The 26707-nt window shown below is 42.0% G+C and overlaps 1 protein-coding gene across 26 annotated transcripts in view; it reads right to left on the reverse strand.

Moving 5' to 3' along the window:
• Positions 1–1009: 1009 nt before the first annotated feature.
• The window catches only part of ARB2A (ARB2 cotranscriptional regulator A), a 362761-nt gene continuing 337063 nt past the window's right edge, over positions 1010–26707 (reverse strand). For 24 of the 26 annotated variants that reach the window (XM_084833676.1, XM_084833666.1, XM_084833655.1 and 21 more), the window contains one exon: positions 1010–4596. In XM_084833676.1, the coding sequence (XP_084689802.1) occupies positions 4454–4596 (143 nt within the window). In that variant the 3' untranslated portion in view covers positions 1010–4453. Of the gene's footprint in view, positions 4597–8331; positions 24788–26707 lie in introns of those variants that run through there. The other 2 variants (XM_084833675.1, XM_084833660.1) reach the window with 1 other exon arrangement.

A 26707-nucleotide genomic window follows, 5' to 3' on the forward strand; every position in this document is an offset into this window, starting at 1 on the left:
GGTTAGCCATGGAGTTGTCGTCCAAAGCGTCTGGAGGGCACCAGGTTGGGGAACTCGAAAATACGCTCTAGACTAGGAAAGCTGCCACTCCCAGGCCTTCCTTGTGTGCCGCGGAACTTTCTAGTTTTGTGGTACAGCCAAAGGCTGCAATTGATCCTGCATGCTTACCTGGGAGTCAGCCCCATGAAACTCGGCAGGGCTTCGTTCCGGGTAGACCTGAGCAGGCTCGAGCAACAAAAGAGGTGAATTGTTTGTCTTGAATAGACCCCACGAATCTGTCCATCCCAGTGGTGCAGGTTAGGTAATTTTGCAGCCTGCACTGAATGGTCTTACGGTGGTGGTGGTGGTGGTGGTCGTGCTTAGACGGCCACGTGTATTATTTCAGTTCGTGTGTTCGTGTATTACATTTCTATACCTCCCAAAAGCCGAAGCTCTCTGGGCGGTTCACACAAATTAAAACCACGAAGTACAGCAAGGTCGACAGCAGCAAATTGTGGAACACAACTTTACTTGGGAATAAGCACCATGCTGTTGTAGAAAAGGGTAATATACTTTAAACGTTAAGTAAGACGAACGAACGTCTGTAAGGCATGTGCAGGCCTGATCAGCAGCCCCGGCTATACCAAGCCTTGTAAAAGAAAGCTGCTTTGGCGTGAGCCTCGGCATGCCCAGGCCGGCGCAGGTGCCGGGCCTGTTTGCCCGCATCTCCTAGCACTCTCTGGGTCGTCAAACCCCACCCCAGCCTCGACTTCGGCCCCGAGGTCCAGCCCGAACTGAACCACTGGTGTCCATTCTGTTTGGGTAAAATTCCCACGTTGTTTCTAACCCATGCGACATCGTTTCTCAGGGCTTCCAATGAAATGAGGTCTCGGATTCATCCCTTCGGTTTACACGTTACTTTCCCGTAAGCCTCTTAGAAAAGTAAAAGAGGCGTCGCCCTTTCTCGCATTCTTTCTAAGACCATGACGATTCCATTACTAAACGTGGTCAGGTGACAGAGATCGTGCATTTCCAAGCCGTTCAGCGTTCAGGAGAGGAAGACCTTCCAGTCGTTGCTGGTCATTCACCTGGCTGGGGGGGCATCGAGCCCGAATGGTTCTCGGGAGAAGCCGTAGCCCTCCACATCGGGTTGGCCCCAGCCCGCCAATAAACAGCCGCTTGGGCGGCTGCTGCCTCTCCCCAGGTCCTTTGGCGAGATTGGACACAATGAAGCCACGCCCGCATCTTAGAAGAGAAACCATCACTTTATTGGTTCAGTGTAAACAGAAAGAGACAAACCAAGAACTCCTTGTGTTTTACAGTTCGGTCCAGAAGCAGCAAGAATACAAACCAGGCAACGGCACGATACAGGGCGAGAGGCTGGTGGGACCGCACGTGTAAGAGTAGAAATCTCGAAACTGACACTTAAAAAAAAGTAACAACAGGGTCATTTGGTGAAATTTGGCACTTTGCAAAGCCCTAATGGCTTTCACGAGAGACAGGATGCGGTCTAAGGTTTGCTTGCCTTTGATTATGGAAGAGGCCAAAGATGTTATAGGGAGGAAATGGAAATCCATGAATTAGAAACACCCGCCAGGCCCACCACTTTGGGGTCTGTATCAGCAGGGGTGGGGAAGAGAAAGAGGGATAATTTCAGGGAACATTGATGTGGCGGAGAAAAGAGGAAGCCGAGATGATCAGGTGAGGGAGGTGTGAACAGGTAAAACGTTCAGGAAGTCAATCGGACCAAAAGGTCGTACAACTAGGGAGCGTACCTCCCACAACCCATTCTGCAAAACTCCAGTTACGCACCATTATGGCTTTCAAGTCTAAAAAGTCACCCATTAGGAAATCCCAGAAATGCCGCCCAAACGAGCGTGGGGAAAAGGAAGGGCGTTCAGGCAGCGCCACAGTGAGGAGGCATCCGACACAGTGGGACACGGCAGGCTAACAGGAGTGATGTACTTGGCTTCTTGGCCGGCCCTGGCCACGGAGATCACGTTGGCAGGTTTTCGGTGGAGGGGAAGATTCGGAGCGATCTCCTTCCCTACCCGCTTTTACACTCATAGGGAGGCTTAACACTGGGTAACACACACTCGGATAATCCAGCAGGGCAGTTTCAAACAGGTGTAGAAAGAAGGGCAAAACTACCCCACCCGGATCCTTCCCTGGCGTTCTGAAATCGTTAAGTTTCCAGGGAACAAGGAGTGTGGGGTGGGCGATCAGTCAAAATTTCGAAGACACTGAATGCACACATGAAAGAAACGCGACCCTTCTGCTGCTCTAATAACATCAGAGATGAGCCACCAAGAGCAAAAAATCGTTTATAGCATCGTGAAAAGTTCAACTGGTCCGTAGTGTCCTTGCGCACCTCCTCTAGAACGGGCTAGGCATTACTGCTTGAGCAAAGGGGCACCCCCCCCCCCGCCACTGGAGACCTCTCCCGCGCAGGCCTCATTACACTGGGCACAGGACGCGGGCGACTATCCAGCCTTGGCATTATACGCCCCAGACCCCAATGATCTGCATGGAACATTAAGTGTGGAACTTTCGCACTGGGTTGTGGCCACTGCTTTCTTTCAGCAGGGCAGAGGCAGAGGCAGAGGCTCCGGGCAGTGGCTCAGATTTCGGTAAGGCTGTGAGTCCATTCTGGGTTTCAGTCAGAACCAGCCAGAACTCTAAAGGAGCTATCCGATGTGCTGAACTTATTTGGGGGTTAGGGTTCGGCACCCTGGATAGCTCCTTCCAAGTTCTGGCTGGTTCTGACCGAAACCCAGAATGGATTCACAGCCCCACCGAAATCGGAGCCTCCGGTCTCTCTGGCGGATTGGCCGTGCAAGAAGTTAACACGGGGTTGCTGGGGTTTGGGAGACTGCAGGCTTGTGGCGCAGCTACTAAGGAAGGAAGTATTCACGGTCATGGTAACTGGGAAGACTTGGTGACAAAATAGGGACTCCAGGCCTGTACGGAAACTAAAAGAGCCACGAGTCATTCGAAGTGACTGGAAATTTAAGCATTGTGAGAATGAAGACATTTTGGTAATAACAGTGATTAGCAACGTCAGTAATACATGCTTCCACCCCCACCCTCCTTTTTGGCCATCGATATTTCACAGTGTCGCCAGACGGTTAACGTTAAACGAAACTGGCTTCAGGATTCAGCAACATGGGTGGCGCTTCTGAGTGAGAAAAGATCTTTCTACAAGGAGAGGGGGATTCCTACCCCCCCCCGAAAATGTGGACCCTGTTTCAGCAAGTAAAGAAAAACTCTGTGGTTGCCGCCTTGCCCCCTTCAGCTCGCCTTGGACCAGAAGAAGACTGCTGAGGGCGGAGATGCGGTGTCTTGGTACCATCCAGCATTTTCTTAAAAAGTTATTAGCAGTTTGATCTGTCACAAAATAGATATTCTGTTCGAATAAAAAATAAATGTTTCAACCGAGTAATAGAAGTAATATTTTTAAATACTGGTATTATTTTATCTATATTACATTTGTCGCTAAAAGATCTTTCCCACTTTTTAAAATGACTCCGCAAACTGTCCCGGAAACCCAAGATATCCCAAAGCAATGGGTGTTCGGCAGAAACAGCCCTCCTGCCCTGGGGTGTAAGCTTAAGTCTTTCTTCACTGTGCAGATTTACAGGAGTCCTAATCAGAATCACTCGAATCTCTCTGATTAAAAACAAAAGTAGCCATTGATTAAACGTGGTGTTTCAGCTTGATGCACAGCCTCTCCTCAGCCTTAGTAGGAAACGAGTTACAAATCGAGTAAAGTCGTCTGTTACAGTTACACGTGGATCCTCAACACATTTACATGACAGCCTCATAGAAGTGTATCGTTTAGGATCGGTGTGACTGACTTTAATTCGGTCGCATGAATTTTAAAAACACGAAAACACTTTGTTAAAAAGCCGCCCAAACCCTGTGCGGGAAATTATTAAAAAGCCTAACGCGTGGGCAGGAACTTGGTTTAAAGAAATCCGCCTTCTTTAAAAAAAAAAAAGTATGAAAAATAAGACGAGCTCCGATTACACTGGGCTGGGGCGGAAGGAGGGGCCGGCGCAGGCAGCCTGGCAGCGGGCAAGCGGCGCCGGGAGGCGCGAGCGCTAGGGCCCGGGAGGAGCCGCGGTGGCGGCCGCCTGCCATCAGCTCGGTGCAGGGCGACGTCAGGGCAATTAGAGCCGCGCCAGGCTGCGCTGTGCAGTGCTGCTGTCAGCCTTAATCTGCGCACTGATGGGCAGCCCGAGATCCAAGCTGCAGCCCACAGGAAGCACAACCAGTGAACCCATATTGCTTTGACAGTTGCGCTCATCTAGAAATAATGCAAAACGCTACTTAGATGCATACACGGCGACCCTGTGCTCTGGGAAGAAAACAATCTAATGCGGGGCTGGGACTGCGGAGCGCCGCCGCACCGGGCCAGCAGGCGGGCAGGCGGGCAGGCAGGCAGGCGGGCAGGCGCCGGCTTCCAGCCTTCCTACAGTTCCTCGTAGCGGATCCGCTGCGAGCGCCGCGTCGGAGCCGCTTTGCCCGAGCTGCTCTTCGCCTCCACCGCCTCGCTGAAGAACCTGAAAATTGACGGGTGGCTCTTCCAGGAGGTCAACTCGTGCCGCTCCGTACCTGCAACACACGCACACGCACACGGGAAGAGAAAGGAGAGCACCGCGTCACTGCCGGGGACTCTGGCGAGGCGGGGGAAGGACGCTCTCCCCGCCCCCAACCGCAAGCCGCAGGGGTCAATCCCAGGCGCGGGCTGCAGCCGTGCGCCTGCCTTGGCATCGCGGCGACGCATTCGTACACGCATGCATGCATACACACGCCGTCTTGCGATCGCGCTGCTTTACCACGGAGGCGCCTTCGTGGCGAGAGCGGGGAGGCCACTTCGTCTGGCTGGCGAGCAGGCACAGGGCTAAGGCTGCAATCCAGCACACTTACCTTGCAGGAAGTCCCACTTAAATCAGTGGGACTTGCTTCTGTGTAAATGCGGGCAGGACTAGGGGCACAGTCTTGTCAGCATTTAGTCAGGACACAGGGGAGGGAAGTGCTAAGCCCGGCGCTTCATGGCTAAAAGGCAGGTATCTGCCCAGCTCAAGCCAACTTGAAAGGCTTGTCCTCTAATCCCGAACTGTGAGCGCTGGTTGTGGCAGCTCAAAGCTGAGACCGAGAGAGACGCGTTCTGCACCTACTAGGAAGCACACCCCTTCCCTGTTTCACCAAGGCTGGAGCTGAAGAGGTTCCGAACTCTTGCCCCCAAATTAAGCTAAGGGGAAGGGTTTAGCACTAAGAGTACTGTTTGCCTGCCCCTTCCTCCACCAAACATCGACATCTTTCCCAATGGGAATAATTATTTTCATTTACATGTATTTTAGGCTTCAAGATCCTTGACAATTGGCATCTTGCTTGCCTGTACAACCATGTACTGTTACCTCCACTTTATAAAGACGAACTCAGGGCTGAGAGGTAATCATTTTGAGATGGTCTCACAGCAACCCTGGATCTGTGCCTCGAACTCAGGGCTGAGAGGTAATCATTTTGAGATGGTCTCACAGCAACCCTGGATCTGTGCCTCACAGGTTCAAATCCAGTGCTGATGTGGTACATTTGCTGAGTGCAGGTGCAAAGGACAGTTGGGCAGATACAGCTTTTCTCACCCCTGACAAGCTGAAACTGCCAAAATCTCCTTTTGTACAGCTACTAAAAGAGTCCTGTTCTCTCTGGCATCTTGTCACCGTTTTGACCAGATACTCTTAAAGTTATACTCTCTATTTTGGGAAGCACAGAACCATATTCAGCAGCTTTTTTTAGCAGGCTTCTCTCACTCCCCCCACCCACCCTTTGAGAATTGTATATTTGCCCTCATTTTAGGAAAGCTAGACATACCTTTTAACCAAAAGTTATAGTTTGTCTATATCTTCTGTGCCTAAATTCAGCTGCTTAATTAGGTATATTTTCCTGTATGACCAGTAATTTCACCACCATAGACAGGAATCCAGTGAACATCAGAACAGCAGTATTATTACTGATAAATAACTTTTTGGTGCTTAAAATGTTTATGCCTACCCTACATACAGCCTTCCCTTCATTAATATAATAAACCAATTGGGAGTGGCAATGGTGACAGAATCTCCCCCATCTTCTGCAAACATGCAGAATCAATCAGTTATGATTAATACAGATATATGGCTATATATCCCTACACTTTAAATAGTTGCTGGACCCCAAGTCTGTATTCCAGAAAAGTAAGGGGGCTCTGGGACTATTTTTCTTGATTTATGTGTCTCCTCTTGGATAAAGAGTCCTGAAACCTTTTACTACCTTGCATATTCCCATTATAGATTGAACAGCAACAGAATCTAATAATATAACCCCCCCACCACCACCACACCCCAGCAACCAGGTGCCCTGAAGGAGTTCAGAGCCCTTCCTGGATAACACAATTATGCAGAGATGCTGCTGGGAAGCCTCCAGATCCCAGGCTCCTGTATGATACTTTAACATTGTTAATGATAATTCTCCACTCTGTAATAGTAGGTCATTGCTATGGTTACTCTACAATGGTGCAACACTTTGCTTTCCCCTTCAGCTATTCGCTGAGACCTGGTAACCACATTTGTTGCCTAGCAACAGTTTTGTGAGAGTATCACAATCTGGGAGTTACAACAATAAAGGACATGATGGCCCTGGCCTACCCTGAAGGAGAGCTTCCTTCCAGGGTTGGGTGTCCCTGGGATGGAAGTGATACACAAAAAACATATCCTGAGTCCCTGCTGGATTACACCAGTGGTGTGATACTAGCATACAATTATAAATAAGCCACCCCCTTACAGAAACGGCTTTCTTACTACTCCACAAAGAAATCTCTCTCCAGAGGCAACCACTGCACAAAGACACTTCTACAGTACATATACTTCCCTCAGCAGAGGATTGCTTTTCAAATCTAATTCACACATACATTCCCTTACATCCTTTTAACACTTAAGGCAGGTCACTTCAAACAAGGATAACTCATCCACAGATGCCTTTTATAACAGGCATTCACTATTGCACACAGGCCCCTTTTAGACAAAGAACTTGTATCACAGCAAACATCCTGGAGACCTTCTTTAAGGACACAAAGAATTCACTGTCACACAAATAAAAATACAGATAGCGCTTTTACAAAGATACCTCATCTGCCCATAGATTCTTCTGGTGCAATCATCTTGCCAACAGATAGATCGTGTAACATTTGGCATTTAGGCTCTGTTAGTAAAAAGAAAACCAACTACACCATATGCTCTCCTTTTAAAAAGGTAGCCACAGCTACAAGTTTTTTCCCTCCTTCTCCACTTCTAACTCCAGTTAAACAAAATGTACAGATAATCAATGCTTTCCATTCACAGACCTATTCCATTCTACACATTAGCACTGGAGCTTCTCTGCTGTGGACAAACGTTTTCCACACCTTCCCTACCCACTGTACAACCACATCTCCCTTATTGGTGCTATAGATCTCGTAATCTCTCTCTCATTCTCTGATCCACGTACACACTCATTTGTAAATATAGGCCTACATTTACATTCAATTACTTGCAGAGAGATCTGGCTGTTTTATTATTTATCACATACATTTTCTTTTGTGAACAGCCATCTTCCAAATGCACATGACAAGAAAATAAGTGAGAGAAGCCATGTGCTAATTGTACTCCCGTCCTTTTCTCCTTCAAAATGTAACCTACACTTTTCCTCAGAAGAGATCATACTTAACACTTTCTAGTGTTACTGAGACTATGATCAACTTGTTAAGATTTCCAGTAGCAACCCTCTTATGCCATCTCTCTCCAAAACCAATTCAGGCTTTTGAATCTAGAGGGAACTGATGACTCAATGGGCTAAAGCAATTTTAACTCCCTCTCCTCATTGTCTCTTACCTTGTAACAATCTTACTGATGGATGAACAATTTCCCTTGTGGTAAAATCACTACAACAGCTTTTTAGTTTCTACAATTATGATGATCTGTTGCTTGACTAGGATTACTCTAAAATCCTAGCCCTCTCATCTTGTCAAGTATAAATGCTGACCCTTCATAACATTTGAGATGCCACATTTTGCTCACAGATATTCACAGTGGGGGGTGGGGTGGGAGAATACCATATATTCCCCAGATTTTACAGTAAAAAGATTATGGCCAGAGAATGCTTCACTGATCTGAATTTCTTACTATGTAGCAATTCTGCGAAATGAAATGGGTAGGAGGCAAAATATGAGTCTACACTTTCTCCCACATTCAAATTTTTTTAAATCTCAAGTTCTTTATATCCCATTTATGAAGAATTTTGGTAAGTTCTTATTAAAAAAAAAAAAAACCCGAACAAAATTCTCAATTGCAACCTTAATACCTCACCACAAACATGGCTGAATACGCAGGGATTCAACTCCAGACTTTTAAGAGCTAAGCACTCAACGCCCTCTGCCTAGATAGATGAATCTGTCAGTTTCACTTTCTCCCAAATCTGATTTTATTTAACAAATTAAACTCTTTCCATCCCATTTATGAACAACTTTGAGAATATTGATGAGTTCTTATAAAAAACAGAAACAAAAAATGAGTCAAATGAAATTCTCACCAATTCCTAGTCTAAGTAATAGTAGGATACCATAGACATAAGACAATTTATAATGAATAGAACGCTTCTCATAATAATATGAAGACACTGCAATATACTAACATATTGACTAAAGTCACACTGAGCTAGATAGAAAACACATAATACAAATACAAGTAACAAGTGTAGATCCACAAAATAATGTTGTGCATTTGTGTAGTGATTCTTCAATTATTTATTCATTTGGTTTTTCTTTTGTGTGGGACGTGCAAAAAAACCTTTAGAGAGCGGGAAAGGAGAGAGGCAGGGGCAAAGAGGAGGATATTTCTCCTCCTTTTATCTCCTCCTCCCAAGCTTCTTCATACTGGTCCAAGTAAGGAGATCACTGTAGCAATGCTCACTTCCTCTGGCACATAACAGTTATTGGATCAGGAACTAGGTGGGTAAATGCACCCCCAAGTGCAGATGCTGTGTATTCAAACTGCATTATTTTCAATAGGATACATATTTGAATGTTCATACAAATGTTCATCCCATTGAAAGCAATAAAGTCAGGATAGATGCATACAGGTTCTCTGAGCCCAACCCCTCCCTCCATCGGCCCTAGGCTGAAAGGAAGCAGCTAGCAAACTATTGCCTTCCATTCAGCCTAACTCCAAGCACTTGCCAACTGAGAGCCACTTTCTTCTGCCAATGTGTAGAGACAGCATGAGGGCAGTGTGCATGTGCATTTCTCACTCTTAGCTCATTTGGGATCTTAAAAAAAAGAAAAGAAAAGAACCCTAAGCCTTTCCTTTATTGCTTCAGGACCCCTGATACGCATGAAGTCACCTGTTATGGCACTTGGACCAATCTGTGCTGTAAACCCACTCTGATACAAAATTAGCAGACATTGACCTGGATCCAGACTTAGTCATGACTAATTTAAACCCAACTCATTTCAGTGGGTCTACTCTAAGTATGACTAAGTCTGTATCACATCCATTGGACCTCAGCTGTATATTTCTAGGGACAATGAGTACTGGCAACTAAAATACTTTGGAAGCATCTTTTTGATAGAGAAAAAATTGCAACTGTTGCCCCTGAGGAGCATACTCATAAAAATGTATTGAGCTACTTAACGGCATCGCTTTTTCCCCTTTTTTTTAACCCTCTGTTTTGGCTCCTTCATGGGGCTCAACTTCTCTTTTGGCTGGTTTTGATGCTGCCCTCCCTTTTTTTTTTCGTTTAGGAAATACACCATAACAGAACTTAAGTTACAGTAATTATTTCACTGTATACAGGATTTACGTGTGGTGCAATCTGGATTGGCAAAGTCGTGTCACAACTGACTTTTCAATTAATTAAATTGATGAAAGAACTTTTCAATTCTACTAGAAGCAGCGAACCCAAAGAGCCCATGTAGTTTTACAAGGGACTGCTCCAAGCAAGATACATGGATAAAAAAACAACTGAATTTGCAAAGTAGCCAATTTAAAAATCTGAAGTGATATTTATGGGGGCAATTTAAAGAGGAAGGGAGGAGAAATGCAAAGTGGTTCCATATTAAAGAGATTAATGGGAGTAGGAAGAGCTTTAATATTAAGCCAGAAAAAAGTGGTAAAGATAAAGGGTTATATCCAATTAGCCCTCTCATCAACAGAACAGATTCTGTCAGTAGAAAGAGGAGGGGGTGATTCCCCTCCCCCTTACAGCCCCCCACAGGACCTCAAAACCTTGGGGACCCTCCAGAGAAGGTTTCAAGGGGTGGAGCTGCAGGAGGGAGGAGAGGAGATGGCCTGTTGCACAAGCAGAGGTCTGCTTGCACAACACTGGATTTCCTCCCAAGTGCTTCTATTAAAGAATGGGATCAATTAAATAATTTATTTAAAGGGGATAAGACGGTGGACAGTTTTAATATCAGTCAAACAATTAAGAAAAATAGTAGTGACAAATAATGAAGACCTTGTCAATATAGCTGTTGGGTTAGAAAAATACACACACAGATGTGGGAATACTTAGAAAAATTTAATATACAAATCAGCAGGTCTGGATGACAAGCATCACAGAGTCGTAAGGGAATTAGTTAATGAATTTGCTGAACCCCTGGCAATTATTTCTGAAAACTCATGCAGAATCAGGAAGGAACCAGAGCACAGGCTTGGGTGGAAGCAACTATTGTATTATTTTAAAAAGAAGAAATTACCATGTGGTAAATTTAACAGCAATTCTGAGAAAAAATAATAGTTTAATCTTAAAAAGAAAAAAAAATCTACAGGGTAATGAGAAATTTAGGAATAAACAGAAGGAGATCTGTCAATAATAGTTCTATCAAACTGAATTCCTAATTCATAAGCAAAGGCATTAGCATGGATGATTTTCTGCTTGCTTTTGCTAGAATAAGAAATGCCTTCCTGAAGACATGCTTGAAGAACTACAGTTTGTATTAGCATAGTGGGCCAAGAAGGTCCCACTTCCTCCTTTTTGTATGCAGGCAGAGGTAGATAACCAAGGGCTGATGCAGTGGTTTTAGACTCAGAAGGTGGTTTATAGTGATCCTAGTCCAGGGAACCTCACATGCAGCAGTGGGGTGCAGGCAAGGATCTCCTTGCCTCAAGGATGATCACGCTCTTGCGGAAAGGAGACAATTAGAATCACATGCTATGCCAATTTTTTGTTTGGTGCTGCTGCAAAGGGAACAGGACATGTAATCCTGGATACTAAAGTTGAGGGGGGTTTACCATTGTGTACTATATATTTTTGTATGTGAGAGGCCTAAATCAGAAACTGATGTACAGTTAAAAGCCTATTTCCATGAAGTAATTGCCCTTATTTGAGTGGGCAAGTGAATCAGATTTTTTTTTTAAATTGCTCTGTAGGTATGCTAGGCCCAATATAACATAGTTCAAATATTTTCTCAACAAATGGAAGTTAATAGTATCACAAGTGAAAGAATAAGGTCCCTAAGATCAGCCTCTATTCCAGAGGACTGGATGTCCAGTGTAACACCAATTTTCAAAAAGGGATCCAGGGGGGATCCAGGAACTCCAATTAGCCTAATGTCTGTTCCGGGTAAATTGGTTGAAGGCACTATTAAAGATAAAATTATTATGAAAAAGAATCAACACGGCTTCTGCAAAGCTAAGTCCTGCCTCACTAACCTTTTAGAGTTCTTTGAAAGTGTCAATAAACATGTATACAGCAGTGATCCAGTAGACATTGTTTACTTGGACTTCCAAAAGACTTTTGACAAAGTCCCTCACCAAAGACTCCTGAGCAAACTTAGCAGCCATGGAATAAGAGGGCAGGTCCTCTAATGGATCAGTAACTGATTAAAGAACAGAAAGCAGAGAGTAGGAATAAATGGTGAATTCTCCCAATGGAGGGAAGTAAATAGTGGGGTCCTACAGGGATCTGTATTAGGACCAACCTGTTCATAAATTATCTGGCATAAGGAGTGAGCAGTGAAGTGGCCAAGTTTGCAGAAGACACCAAATTATTTAGGGTAGTTAAAACAAAAAGATGTTGGAAAGAGCTCCAAAAGGATCTCTCCAAACTGGGAGAATGGGCATCTAAATGGCAAATGCGGTTCAATGTCAGCAAGTCTAAAGTGATGCATGTTGGGACAAAAAATCCCAACTTCAAGTATAGCCTGATGGGATCTGAGCTAGTGGTGACCGACCAAGAAAGAGATCTTGGGGTTGTGGTGGACAGCTCGATGAAACTGTCAACCCAGTGTGCGGCTGCTGTAAAAAAGGCGAACTCCATGTTAGGCATAATTAGAAATGGAATTGAGAATAAAACTGCCAGTATCATACTGCCCCTATACTAATCTATGGTGCAGCCACACTTGGAATACTGTGTACAGTTCTGGTCACCACACCTAAAAAAAGATATTGTAGAGCTGGAAGAAGTGCAGAGGAGGGCATCTACAATGCATCTCCCCTATGAGAGAAAGTTACAAGAGCTGGGATTGTTTAGCTTGGAAAAAAGGAGGTTAAGGGGAGACATGATAGAGATGTACAAAATTATGCATGATGTAGAGAATGTGGATAGGGAGACATTTTCCTCCCTCTCTCAAAATGCTAGAACCCGGGGTCATCTCATGAAGCTGATTGGTGGGAGATTCAGGACAGATAAAGCAAAGTACTTCTTCACACAGTGCATAGTTAAACTATGGATTATACGGCCACCAATTTGGATGGCTTTAAAAGGGGCTTAGACAAAGTCCTGGAGAAAAAGGCTATCAATGGTTACTAGTCTTGATGGCTATGTGCTACCTCCAGTACCAGAGGCAGTAAGTCTACGTACATCCATTGCTGGGGAACATGGGTGGGAACATGGGTGGGAGGGTGCTGTTGTGCTCATGTCCTGCTTGTGGGTTTCTGGTTGACAGCTGGTTGGTCACTGTGTGAACAGAATGCTGGACTAGCTGGACCCTTGGCCTGATCCAGCATGGCTCTTCTTATATTCTTAAGGTCTACTGTGCCACCAAATAGTACCATTGCAATACAACACAGTCAATTCTGAGGTAATGGCAATGACACTGGCAGAAAAGCCAACGTTCATGTTTAGAGTGTAATCATGTCTATACTGAAGCCAATAAGAAATATATAATTAATTTCAGTGGGATTGGGAATGGTATTAAGCTCATGTTTTTTAAACACAATTAATTATCTGGAATAGTAAGTCAATTCCATATTAATTCAATACATTGATGAACAAAATATAAATTAATTGGAAAGTGAAACAAACATTAATAGGAACGGAGAAAATAAGTCTAAGATATGTTACAGAGCAATCCAGAGTGGGGCCAGGGAGGAGTGGAGCAGTGTTTCCACTGCTGCATTCCAAACCCTGCCAATTTGCTCAGACCAGGGTAGAAGGGCGAGAGGGTTTGGGGAGAATTTTTTATTATGTCAGCTCCAGCCTGGTGTTGCTGATGGACCCAAAACAGGCCTGTTCCAGGGGAACAGAGCAGCTTGGCATCTGACGGATCTTAAGATGTCTCCTCTGACCTACGGAACACTGTGTTTTGAGGCTTTCTGCCAGCTACCACTGGTGGTACCTTACCCCACACACAGTGGAAGAACCCTTCCACCAGTGACGCTATTCTCTGCTAGCAAAGGATGGTAGTGAGGCACCAGTGCACTGTCCTAAACCCCTCCAGCCATCAGCATCAGGGAAGGGGATAGAGTTATGCTTCTACACATTTACAGTGTAATTCTATGTATATTCTCTCCCTATACCTACCCATGTCAAGATCTTCAGAGGAAACTCTTCTCCAGGTTCCTTTGCTGGTGGAAGCTTGTTATGTAGGAACTAGCCAGAAAGCCTTCTCTGTAGTGGCATCCCATCTTTGGAATGCACTCTCCACTAGACTTCAACTGGTATAGATGTTGCTGTCATTTTGGTGTCAAGTTAAAACTTACTTATTTGCCCAGACATTTTAAAGTGTTATGCTGGCTTAGTTTCTCTGCTGTTCTTATGTTTCAGATTTGTTGTTTTTTGAATGTTTGATATGGTGTTTGTATTATGTATGTATAATTGGAGCTTATGTTTTTTTATGTTGACCTGATATCTTAGGATGAAGGCCAGGTCTAAAATATTTCAAATAAATGAACTTACTCAGAAGTAAGTCCCACTAATTTCTTTGGAACTTGCTCTCCACAAATTGTTCATCACATAGTTTTTTTCTGCTTAAAGCTGCTAAATTACTTAAGGCACAATCCTATGGATGTTTAGATATAGAAAAGGCCAACAACTCCCAGCATGCCCCACAGCAAGCCATGCTAGCTGGGCCTTGCTGGGAGTTGTAGACTTTTTTCAATGTCTAAGCATGTGTAGGATTGCACCTTTAGTTTAATACTTTCAGGAGCTGTTATCTGTACAAAACACTAATTCGTGTTTTGTAGTATCTGTACAAAACACTAATTCGCCGTAACTGCTTAAAATGATGTTAGTAATTCAACATTTCTGAACTTCACAGCGTGACAAAGGAAAATCCACAAAGGCTTTTTATTTGTCTTTCCCTCAACTTTTTCGGGGGGCGGGGGAGAAGTGTTTTAAACTGATATCCCTGGTATTGTACAGTTATAATCTCCTCTGGGATCAGGAACAGAGATTATGACCTCTATAAATGTACACTTGCAGGGACTGTACAGGGCAGATTCACTCTGCAGGTGTTTACCTATTGTGCAGGACAAAGAGCTCCTTGTATGGTGTTTACAAGCTATGTGGAACAATAAGTCCCTACTGTGGAATGCACAAGAAGTGCAAAAACACAAGTTTACAGATGTAGATTTGTACTGAAATCTCCTTTCCTGCACAGCATGGCAGAGAACAATTCTAGGTTAATACATTTCATCTTAGCCATTTACCACAACGATAGCCTCACAAACTGTTCTGTAAGGTCCTGAGGACATCTGCAGTTTTCAGTGACTTCAGGCTATGCCAGTCCAACTAAATTCAGTTCAGCTGGATGCACCTTACTGGCAATAAAAACTACACTTTATATAGTTGTCTTCTTGCAGAAAATGTCCAGGTTCAGGTGCTGGCACAGTTCTCAACTTGTGCAATTATTATTATTGGTAACTGAAAGCCATCTGGTAAGAAAGCGAGAAAGGAGATGCTGAGAATATTAGCGGCTAGACATGGGGCACGGGTTTGTAGCACAATCTGCAAACAGGTATGGTGGATCTGCATCCTGTGGTCTTCCTATTCTTTCCCTTCACTGAAACTACTGTTATTTTCCCAAGCCCACTCCTTCAAACACTATGGTGTTCATTTGATACAATACAGAGGTTACACTAAAGACATGGCTGCCAAATGAAGTGTGAAACAGCCCTATCTTGAATCCAAGTGAAGATCTTTCCTCCCACAAACATTCTAGGAAAATGATTACATAGGCTGAAACCTGTGATATTTAAAAAAAAAATGATTTCAAATGTGTAGCCACTGATGTTGCATGCCCAATTTTTCAAAATTAAGTAGTTCATTGAATACAGTGTTGGAAGGGTTGCTTGGTGGAGCAACTAACATCTATGGGTGGAGCATTTCCATCTGCCTTACCCCACCTCCACCACTCTGGAGCCTCATAAGGCCTGCTGCCTTCAAGACAATGCTGGAAGGGTTGCTTGGTGGAGAGAGTAATACCAATATATGTGGGACTTGAAGGGAACTTTACTTCCCCAACTGAAAGATGGGGAAGAGACAGAGTGGGATGCTGGTGTGAGCTGGGAGGAAGGCTGTCAAAGGTGAGAGGTATGTTGCAGATTAATTTTGGAGAACCCCATGTTGCATTTGGTAAATGGATATTTATTTGGCCTTGTGTGTAGTGTATTTGTATTTCTATGTTGGGCTTTATTCTCTCTTGCTTAGTTTTAAATTGTTCGACTATGTCAGTTGATTTATCTTATTTTATACAAAAGTTCTATGGATTGGTGTTTTTATTATGTAACTACTTATTGACACTATGATTATTTGTAACTGCTCCTATTATGTATTCTGAATTGTTATATTTACTGCTATTCATTTGATATGTTATGTGCTGCTTCAGGCACTATGCTGTGGGAAAGTGGCATGCAAATAAACCGACGATGATGTTCTCCCTTTCCAAATTCCTCCCTCTAATAATATTTGTAGAGTGCTATCATATTCCCTTTCAGTCTACATTTTCTAAGCTAAGCAGCAAAGCTTTCAAAATATCAAATAAATTCAACATTTCTTTGGTTAATCTTCTTTGCACCAGTTCTATCTTGAATGAATCTTTCTTAACATGGGTGACCAACACTAGGCATCTTTCCAGATGTGGTCTCATCAGTGCCTTGTACAAAGATAAATTCCTTATTCCTACTATAAATACCTTGACTAATAAATCTAAGAATAGAATTTGCCTTCCAAGTGTGCAGAACTGATGTTTCCCCCTTTACACTTGCATCTCACTGGTAGTTCATATTCACCTTGTGACCAACCAGTATCTTGAGATCGCTTTCCTCTTCAGTTGCTTCTGCTTGATGAGCTCCCACTTCCAAATGAATGACCTTACACATATTGAATTTTCTTTTACTTCTATTACTTCATTTCATGAGATCATCTATTTCATTCTGCATAATTTCCTGATCCTTCTTCCTGCATTGACAATGCTTCCTAGCTCAATATCAGCTGCAAATTTAATCAGAACACCTCTACTTCTCTCTGTCAGTAATAAATATACTGAATAAACTGGACCCTTAGAATTATCACAGGGATACTCCACTGATTACTTCTCTCCAATTAGAAATTTCACTTCTTTAGTATATCTCTCTGCATTTTTCTTTTTCACCTGTGTCTGAGGGGTATTTCACACATTATCATTTAAAATTGCAACACATTTGCCCTATAATCTAATATATGGTGCTTCTAATCACATATCAAGCTGGCTGTAGCCTTCAGCCATGTGGTAAGTCCAGTGAAATCAGACTCCAACAATTCTTTAGAAATCCTGGGAGCCCTGTAATTCTGGGCTTGTGATAAGGCTGGAGTACAAATGAGTCCTCTCCATGTGGTTAGAGTTACCATGTGATTAGCAATTCACTGTTTCTACTATAAGCATCATTTCAAACCTTATATTTTTAATATGTACCTGCACAACAAAATGTGTTTATTAATACATGCATGATATGGATATGTATGACAGGGATCTGAGATTGGCTGCTCCAGTGCAAAACAGGCATTTGCCACTGTGTGGATCTGAACCAGTCAAATACTGCCCCTGATACTGGAGTAATATTTATCCATCACGACTAGTAGCCATTGATAGCCTTATTCTCCATTAATTTGTCTAGGTTGTCCAAGCTGGCCATCAGTACATCTTGTGGTGGCAAATACTATAGTTTAACTAATAGGGCTGTATCCAATTGCATCCTTCTGCCAGTGGAATGGACACCACTAGTATAACCAATTTCTCCTCTCGCCTGCACTCCCTGCATGTGCAAGTGGAAGACTGTTTGCATAATATTGGATTTAGTCCTTAGTTGGATATGTGTGGCATGGACTTGGTATGCACTTATTGGCAACTCCATGTGAGCACCTCGGGAGTACATGGGCCTGATGTCGAAGTCATGCCTGTGTAGCACTTGTACCATTGTGTGAACCACAGCCTTCACATGGCGATTATCCAGACAGCTGATTTGTGATTGTGGTGCTTCAAATGTTCATCCAAATCATGGAGCCATGTGGACAGCCTTCATGTGGATGCACCAATTGGTGCTTCTGTGTGAGTTTTGCCAAGCTGTAAACCCAACAGTGCTTTTTGCACTTTCAATGTGTTTGTGTGAGTGCCATCACTGTGAACCAAGCCTGAAACAGGCAACATGTGGGCTAGAGTAAAGCAGCATAAAGTGACTGGAACAAGGTCAAAGGAAATCCACTGGATACACTCAGCTTTAAATTCCTTGTGAATTGGCATGCTCTCCCAGGGAGGTATGCCTGGTGCCAACATTGTCATCTTTTCCGCGTTGGGTTAAGACTTTACTCCCAGGCATTTAACAGCATGTGATAGAGCTTCTTGACCTATTTATTTTACTGGAACTTGGTTGTTGTTTTTATTGCTTGGGGAAAGCAATCCTGTGGCTCCTAGATAGCATCTGAGCGGCCATAGGTTTTTCAGTTTCCTAGCTACAAGCTCGGAGCCAAGAAACTGCACTCCTCTCCCTCTCCCGCCCAGCCAGCGCAGAAATAACTGTGCCGGCTACCTCTCCATGCTCAGAAAATGGAGTGCGGAGATGGGGAAAAGGAGATATTCCTGGGCCAGAGAGGAAAGCAGGGCAGCTGCCTCGCACTGTTTACTATGGCTGCTCCAGCCTCCTCCCCCCGCCCCCCGAGGCGCCACTGCTAGATGGGCAAAATCGTCTAGCAGAAATGCAGGGTGGCTGGAGCGCAGAGCCTCCACTCTCCTTCTGCCCTGCACTGGATTCTTCGGAGCCTCTGAGTTTGGAGGCTGCCAACTATCTGGATAGGATTGTGCCTTTAGTTATTTTAAGTTATTTTAAATCTTCATATGTTTTTAACCCTTGAAGTAAGATGCCTTGAGACTTTTTTTAGAGAAAGGTGTCTACTCAATTTAATAAACATATGAAATATGCATAGATTTTTTTCCTCCTTTAGAATCTATAATACTATAATCATAGCTAATTCTTGTATGGGTTGTTCAGTAAAATGCAAAAACAAACAGCAAGCAACTGAGAAAATGGTCATTTATCCCTTAATTTTGTTAAAAGATACATTTCCAACCTGGTCTTAACACTTTCTGCAGCAGCAACTACAATTCACAGTCACCTTTAAAAAAAGTATAGTCCTTTATCAAGGAACAATAACGGGTCATTATTCAAATATGAATGTATGACAAATTCGAAACATTATAAGCCATGAGTGGGGGAAAAAACTATGATTCTTTTGGTATAGTCTTACCAGCCTTTAAACTCTATTTACTCTTTCTTTCTAATATAAGGGCATATCTTACAAACTTTGGACCCTTAAAATACTTATAACGTCCAATAACCTATGAAGACAGACAGAGCTATGACTACCCAACTTCCCCTGAAATATTTATGTATCAGGACTTTATTTGTTTCTGAGATTAAGTGTTATACCTAGGATTGCCAGATTCAAAATGGTACAGGACTTCAGAGATCAATCCTATACACTTAGTTGGGAGAAAGGCCCACTGAATTCAATGAGACAATTCTGAATAGACATGTATAGGATTGTGCAGTTTGTTGTTTTAAAAGGGAGAATTTCAGCAGGTGCTGCTTTTCTTACACCTGCAGTCCCTAATGGGAGAAATGGCATCTGACACTATCCCTTTGATGCAAATGTTAAAAGCACAGAAGACCTAATGCATTCTGAATCTGGCAACTCTAGTTGTAGCAGCTGGTTTTAAAGCTGTTCTGTCTTCAAACACTGTATTTATTTTTGTAAGCATTTTATAGCTTAATCAATCCATATGGATCATTTATTCTTAGAACTGAATTAAACAACAACTGGTGTCCCAAGTTCACATTATGTGTAGATAGACAAGATAATATCTTATTTGCAAAGTCCACCAACCAAATGAAATTATGCAAAGCATCGGAGAAACAGATAAAGCATCCACCCGAGCATTAACCAATAATTCCTTGAGACATATGGGGGAAAAAACCCACAGTATCAAAGACAACAGCATGGGAATGGCAGCTGCTGTACAAAAGGGACATTAGAAAAGATTATGTTTTGAAATCATACATTGCTGTGTCAAAGGGGAATTCATTTTAAAGATAAATGCAATGATGAACACTAAGGTCATAAGTAATTGGCAGATCAAGGACAGACTTGAGAAACAATAAAAACACATATATTTGAAAACAAATTTCTCTCTTTTCTTCCATGCCAGGAGCAGGGGTTTCCTTGAAAATAACAATGCCATTGTGAACAACAGGAGTGCTTGGAAATATTGCTTTCTGTGGAGTTAAAAGGGGCAAGTCTATGGCTTACACAAGTGAGAGGTGTGTGAGATCATGTTATGGGTAGGCTGACCATACGTACCATTTTAAACAGTACACTACTGTTTTTTCATATTTCCCGACCGTCCCGTTGTTTTAATATAAATGTCAATTTTGTCCCGTTTTTAATTTTTTGTAAAAAACTGAACGTGTTTATCATAAGGCTCTATGCTAATCAATGCGTGCAGTAAAACTACTAGTGTGACAAAAGAGAAAGTTCCATGTACTTTATCCAGTCAGGACCAAGCTTCTTGAGCTAGCGACGATCAGACGCCGCCCCCTTGCTTGTCTGCAGTGGCGGGAAATTCAAGAGGAGGTCGCTAAGCCCCATTCAGCATGTGAAAGCCAGGAGGGTGAGTCTTACTGTTATTTCTACCATCATTCCACTCATAGAGATTCTTTCTGCCCTACATTCAGTTTGATTCGGACTTTTCATACTCATATTTTGGTTCAACAGGCTATTTTTTTTTATTACAGCGGAACTCTCTGGTGGGACATTAGCATATACCGGCTTGTGATAGGAGTCAGGGTGTTCATTCCTTTTTTCTTTCTTTTTGGTGTATGTTTATGATTTTTTGCAGTCTGGCCACTGCAGGCCTGCATTAGAGTGTTCAGTGTGGTATGCCATACAGATTTGTTTACTGCTCATGTGATATTTTATAAGTATTTTATATATGTATATTTATGAGTGGTTTTTTTGTGTATATCCAATAAATTAGTGTTATTCATTTGCGCCCCTTCCCATGTTCTTTTGCATTGAGTTTAGGTTGTTTTTTAGGTCTCTTATAGCCTGAGAGACCACAAAGGGAACTGCAGTTGTTTTGTTATATTGTGTTTTTTCATGAATACGGAATATTACATAACCCCATCCTGTTTTTGTCATCCCAATATCCCGTTTTTGTCTCAATGAACTATGGTCAGCCTAGTTAAGGGTGTATTCACATATATGCTTTTTTAAAAGTCTAATTTTACTTATATCTTAGATCAGGATCAAATACTTCATTTCTGTAGTGTCTTTACATACAACTTCATAGTAACTTGTCTGTTCCTCTTTCCACATTGTTTCTTTTTTGGTCATCATACAGGACAAAGTATTTTATTAATCCCATGTTCCTTTGCTTTGTTTTTCATAGTGTTACCAGGTTGTCACACAGATATTCACATTGTGCAATTAAATTCCCAGGTGTAACTAAAAATATGGTAGATGCAGCTTTTCCTGCCTCTTCTGCCATATTTAGAATCCTGCTCTTTAGAACAGGTGGATCGATGGCAGGATGCACTAGGTGGGATCACAAGAAAACCAATCCAATCTTCCATATTTGATAGTCAAAAATAATAAATAAAAGGTATATTCCAGCCTCCACACACTCCTACATTGTTCTGCTTTTTTATCTAGGGCTAAAGAGAGATTAACTTAATTATTCCTCCAAACAAATTTATACTGATGAAGTGAATATTGACTCTCTGTTAGAGTGATCTTTGGTGGTTTCTTCTAATGAACATGACCAGAAAAGGCAGGCTGTGGTTATCTAGTCTACGATTTTATGGACAGCTGTCATAACTATGGGTCAAGTACAACAACAGTGCAATCATAAAGTTAATAACCTCTACCTTAAGAGCTTTACCTGAGAGTGTCTTAGAAGAACATTGCTTCTCTTAACACATAGCCTTTTAATATATATATTATTTATCATTTATAGCCTATCTGAAGCAGAAAGATTTCCCCCTTTAAATTCCAGGAATCAATAAACCTTGTGCCTATCATAATCCAGTGAGTTACAGAGAAAGCAAAACCTGGGTAAAAACTGCAGTTCTACAGATGAATCATCAGGTTACAGAATGTGTGCAAAAACTGTAATGTAGAAGCATATCGGGGGGGGGGGGGGATGATCTAAAACTGCAGTTCCAGCAGCTTGATGTCAGAGGCTTTTCAACTTATAACAATGTTATTTTCTCTCATAATTGAGAGTCATAATTGCCCTTCTGGGTTCTAATTAAAACATAAATAAAAATTATTGATAATGGTCTAGTGTTTGCAGTTTAAGGCATATTCAGAAATGTATTTCAGATAATAATTGGGTCAAATACTGCTAACACAGAAACTAGCACATGTGGCTGAAAGCATTCATTGTATTAATTGGTAATCAATCCATTCATTAATCACAGTTTTAAAATGAGGATTATTAAACTGAAGCTGTGCTTTCTGAAAGGATGTTTTGTTCCAATGGCATTGTTTTACACAATCTATTTGCATCTCTTGAGTCAAACAATTTGTTTAGTATAGTTTTCTAAACGATACATTCTGTAACAGTCAAAGTAAACTAATATTTTAATTGCACACTAGCATTTGGGAATTTTATGTGAGATTTGATAAAGAATGTAAAAGGTTAGTGAAGCTAGATGTATTTGATAAGATTGCCCCTTTTCTGACATTTTCTGTCTTCAAATGAGAGAATATAAACATACAAATAACTGGGAGACTCCTGAAGAAAGTCTGTAGGCCGGAACACACAATGCACTGACATCAGGCTAACCCCATCAAACTTAATGGAACGGCCCTAGAATGAATGTCATCATAATAAGGGTCTGTTTCCACTTTTTTTAGTAAAAGCAAAAATCCCAGCTGTGAGACTTGGGAAGAAGGAGATAAGATATTTTAGATATACTATACATTAGTGAAAGAACAATCACTTCAAAATAATATAATGTACTCTCTTCTATACAGAGGAAATCATAGAGTTTTACTACCAAGGACTGTGTTGTTTGAAGCTGAACAAAACCTTAAAATCTTGGTAATACTTCCCATTGTTAAGTTTGATAGGCTGGCAAATGGCTCTGCCACACTCCAAGACAATTGGGCAATATTTGACTCTTTTTAGTATCTAGTATGATTGTTGTTACTAGGATCTAAAGGTGATTGTTGTTACTAGGATCTAAAGGTAGACAAACCCTATTCCTTTACCTGGTAAAGACAACAGCTGAGCATAAAGTGTCTGCATATTCTCTCAAAAGTAAGCCGCCTTATTGTAGAGCAGGCTTCCCCAACTGGGTGCCCTCCAGATGCTTTGGACTATAACTCCCAGCATTTTACTATTGGCCATGGGAGTTGAAGTCCAAAACATCTGGAGGGCACCCAGTTGAGGAAGACTCTTGTAGAGAGAGGTGAGATTTAACACATTTATTAACACATCAAAATTACACCTAATTACAAATCCCAAGTTTAATTTCAAGAGATTGTGATGGATAATTTACCTGCTAAGAATTACTCGACAGGAATCCTATGCCATCTTCTGTAAAATTTGTAAGCTACAGCTACTGTATTAGCAAAACACCAGGAAAAATTGTTTTGTTTAGCAGTAACTAGGTATTGCTTTGTGCCTAATAACTATTTGGTCCATTTTCATTTTGGGTTTTTCTTGGGTGAATGGGGGGGGGGGCTTTGTTGAACAACTCCTAGACATTTTCTATAAACAAGTTTTCATGTTATATTTTATAGATGGATTTGGTCTGAGGAATTTGCTGCCATGGAAACAGAATCAAGTCTGGAGGGGCCAAATGTGAAGCACTCTCTGAATTTCTGTCAGTATCAATCACTGATATTATAAAGGGAATAAGGCTGCTTTGTGAGCTGGGCCCTTTCCTTTGGCAAGTGCTGAGGACCAGCAGAAAAACAGTAGAGGAATTAATTGTTGATTGAGTGTGTCAGTGCTTTTTCTACAGGAGGCACAGTTCAAGCATTAACTTTGATAGGAGGCCTATGCTCAGGAAAATAGTTGTTGATGTTCTCCTTCCTTGTAAAATATTCAATATTGTGTTATTAAGCAAACTTCAGCTGTTGAAACCCAGTCTTACCTCTCCATTATATTTGACCCACAGGGAAGCAGTGAAAGTTGAATAGCTAAATGATGAGAGGGTTAGCTGCCTGAAACTTACCCTAATCAACCTTGAAGCAATGATTTTGATCTGGGAAAAGCAGATGAAGGTATGATATGGACTCATTACAGAAGGCAGAGGTATTTCATTTGTAAAAGTCACATTTCTGATACCACTTAACTGAGACCTCCTGCAAATAAGTGGTTTTAGAACAGCAGCTCACAATTCTTAGCTATGCCTACACAGATATTCTTACATTAGGAATGTAAGAAGTGCCTTGCTGGATCACAAAAGCAGATGACACTGGAAGAAGGGAATCATCAATGTGATTGTCTTCGGTTATTTGGTCCCAACATCTGATATTCAGAGGGTGGTTCCATTTAGCAATCATGGTTATTAGTTACTGTAAGACCTACTCTCCATGATAGTTCAGAAAGAAATGGCTGAAACACTTTAATTACATGTATCTCTTAACAGAAAGCTAACAATGTATGAACTCGATGGCTGGATTGGGTTGAAGGTCCATTTAGTCAAGCATCCTGTTTCCATAATGTTCAGCCAATGCCTCTGGAAACCTCATATGCAGAGCATGAAGGTAACAGACTTCCAAACAATCTATCCCTGGCATCTGATTCTCTGAACATGGAGGTTCCATTTAGCTAACCGTGTCTATAGTCATTGACAGAGCAATCCGTCATGAATTCACCTAATCCTTTTCAAAAGACATCTAGGTTACTAGCTATAATATCCCCGACAACAAATTTCATATTAATTATGAGTTCCACAAAGATATAAGTTTCCTTTGTCTATCTTGAATCCGCTGCCCATGAGCTCCTTTAGGTGATCCATCAGTTCTAATATTACAAAAGAAAGAAAAAAATTATCTCAGTGAACTCTCTCTACATCGTTAAATTTATACACTTAGGAACGTAAGAATATGGAAAGCAGCTTTATACTGAGTCAGAGCATTGATCCACCTAACCCAGTATTGTTGACACTGACTGGTGGCAGTTCTACAGGGTGTCAAGCAGGAATTTTTCCACCCCTACTGGGAGATGCCAGAGATTGAATCTCAGATCTTATGCATGCAAACCATGTGCTCTAGCACTGAACCCCAATCTCTTTATCATTATTCCATTATCTTTTTTCTAAACTAAATAGCCCCAAATGGGTGACAGATTGAACAGAAACCAATATTAGCATAAATCAGCACAACAGCAGCATGAGTAAATGTGAACATTGGCAGAGTTTGATTGGTAGTGAAAATAATCAGTACCATACAATCTTGGCTCTGGGGCCAAGAGCAACATGTGGTGGTGGGGCTTATGATCAGGAAAATAGCTCAAGGGAAAAGGTTAAACTATCCCTCCCACAATTTCAGATTCCCTCAATATAAGTAAAATTAAAAACATCAGAAGAACTTCTGTGTAATGTGTAGGGATGTCCAAGAATTTTGTTTCTGTTCACAAATCATGTGGACATGTCCTATTTGCAACCCTGGACACAAACAAGAGCGCTTCTTTTTCAAGAAATGTTCACAAATGCCCAAATTTGTGATCAGATTTGAAAAATGCATATATTTTTAAAATGTACACTTTTGAAATGTCCATTTAAAAAAAAAGTATTTTCACACTTTAGTCAGAAAAGTGCACACTTTTGAAAAATAAGCCCAGAAATGCTTGCTTTTCCCGTTCCAAATGTGCACTCTTCTCATTTAAATGAGCTGAACACCAGATCTAAAACAAAAATGGGAGTAAGCTGAAATGAGCTTCCAAGTGAATTTCAAATAACTTTGGTGAACTCGAAAATTGCTGTTCTTCCATCTCTAATAATATGAAGTTTGGGGAGCTGTTACCAGTCATAGTAGACAATCCTGGGCTAGATGGATATAGCAGCTTCCTATATTCCAGGTGCCTTTAGGTGCTCTGTTTTTGAGATGAGACCAGAACTGTATACAATCTCATACACAGTTACCTATGAGTAAGCTTCACAAGCTTAATGTGATATACTACTGAGTAGACAAGGAGTCCCCAAACATTTTGGGCAGTGGGCACATTTGGAATTTTGAGAGAGTCAAGGATGCTCTCACAGAAATGGTTGTCATGGGGAGTGGGCTTGCCATGGTGGGTATGGCCAGTTACAAAACACCCATGTACTAGGAGGCAAACTGGTGAGGTTAAAAGAAAAGTAACTTATTCAAGAACATGTACAAGGCAGAAGTAGAGTCTTGAGCTCCAAAACACAAAACCATTCTTTTGAACTCACAGTTTTCAGCTCCAACACCTACTCCACAGAAGGCAAACTAATGAGGGTCGGATACAAGTAATTTGGCCAAGAAACTGAGTTGAAGGTACAGGACACATCTAAGCCCCAAATGCCAAATCACATATTGGCTCCCATAAATCACAACAAAATGCCCATTTCACAGAAGGCAAACTGGTGATGCCTAGAGAAACACAAACATTCACACACATGGGCACACATACCCACATCACAGACACACACACAAAACACCACACACACACACCTTGCTCCCCCTAGCCTCTTGGATACTCCCTACCCCCCCCCCCAGTGTACCTTTTAATTTTTTCTGAGTGGCTGGCATGCTTCAAAATGAAACACTGGGCTGAACCCACTATTTTTTCTTTCTATGGGTATCTCTGGGACCCAGAGGCAATTTTGGAAATAAAGATAGCGTTGGAGGCTGATGCTTTGCTTTGTGTCATGCTACTCTCCCAGTTAATTTTTTCTTTTAATTAAAAATATTATTAGAA

Source organism: Heloderma suspectum, chromosome 2 (genome assembly GCF_057233095.1).
Source record: "Heloderma suspectum isolate Gila_16-S chromosome 2, 16-S_ref, whole genome shotgun sequence".
Lineage (NCBI taxonomy): Eukaryota > Metazoa > Chordata > Lepidosauria > Squamata > Helodermatidae > Heloderma > Heloderma suspectum.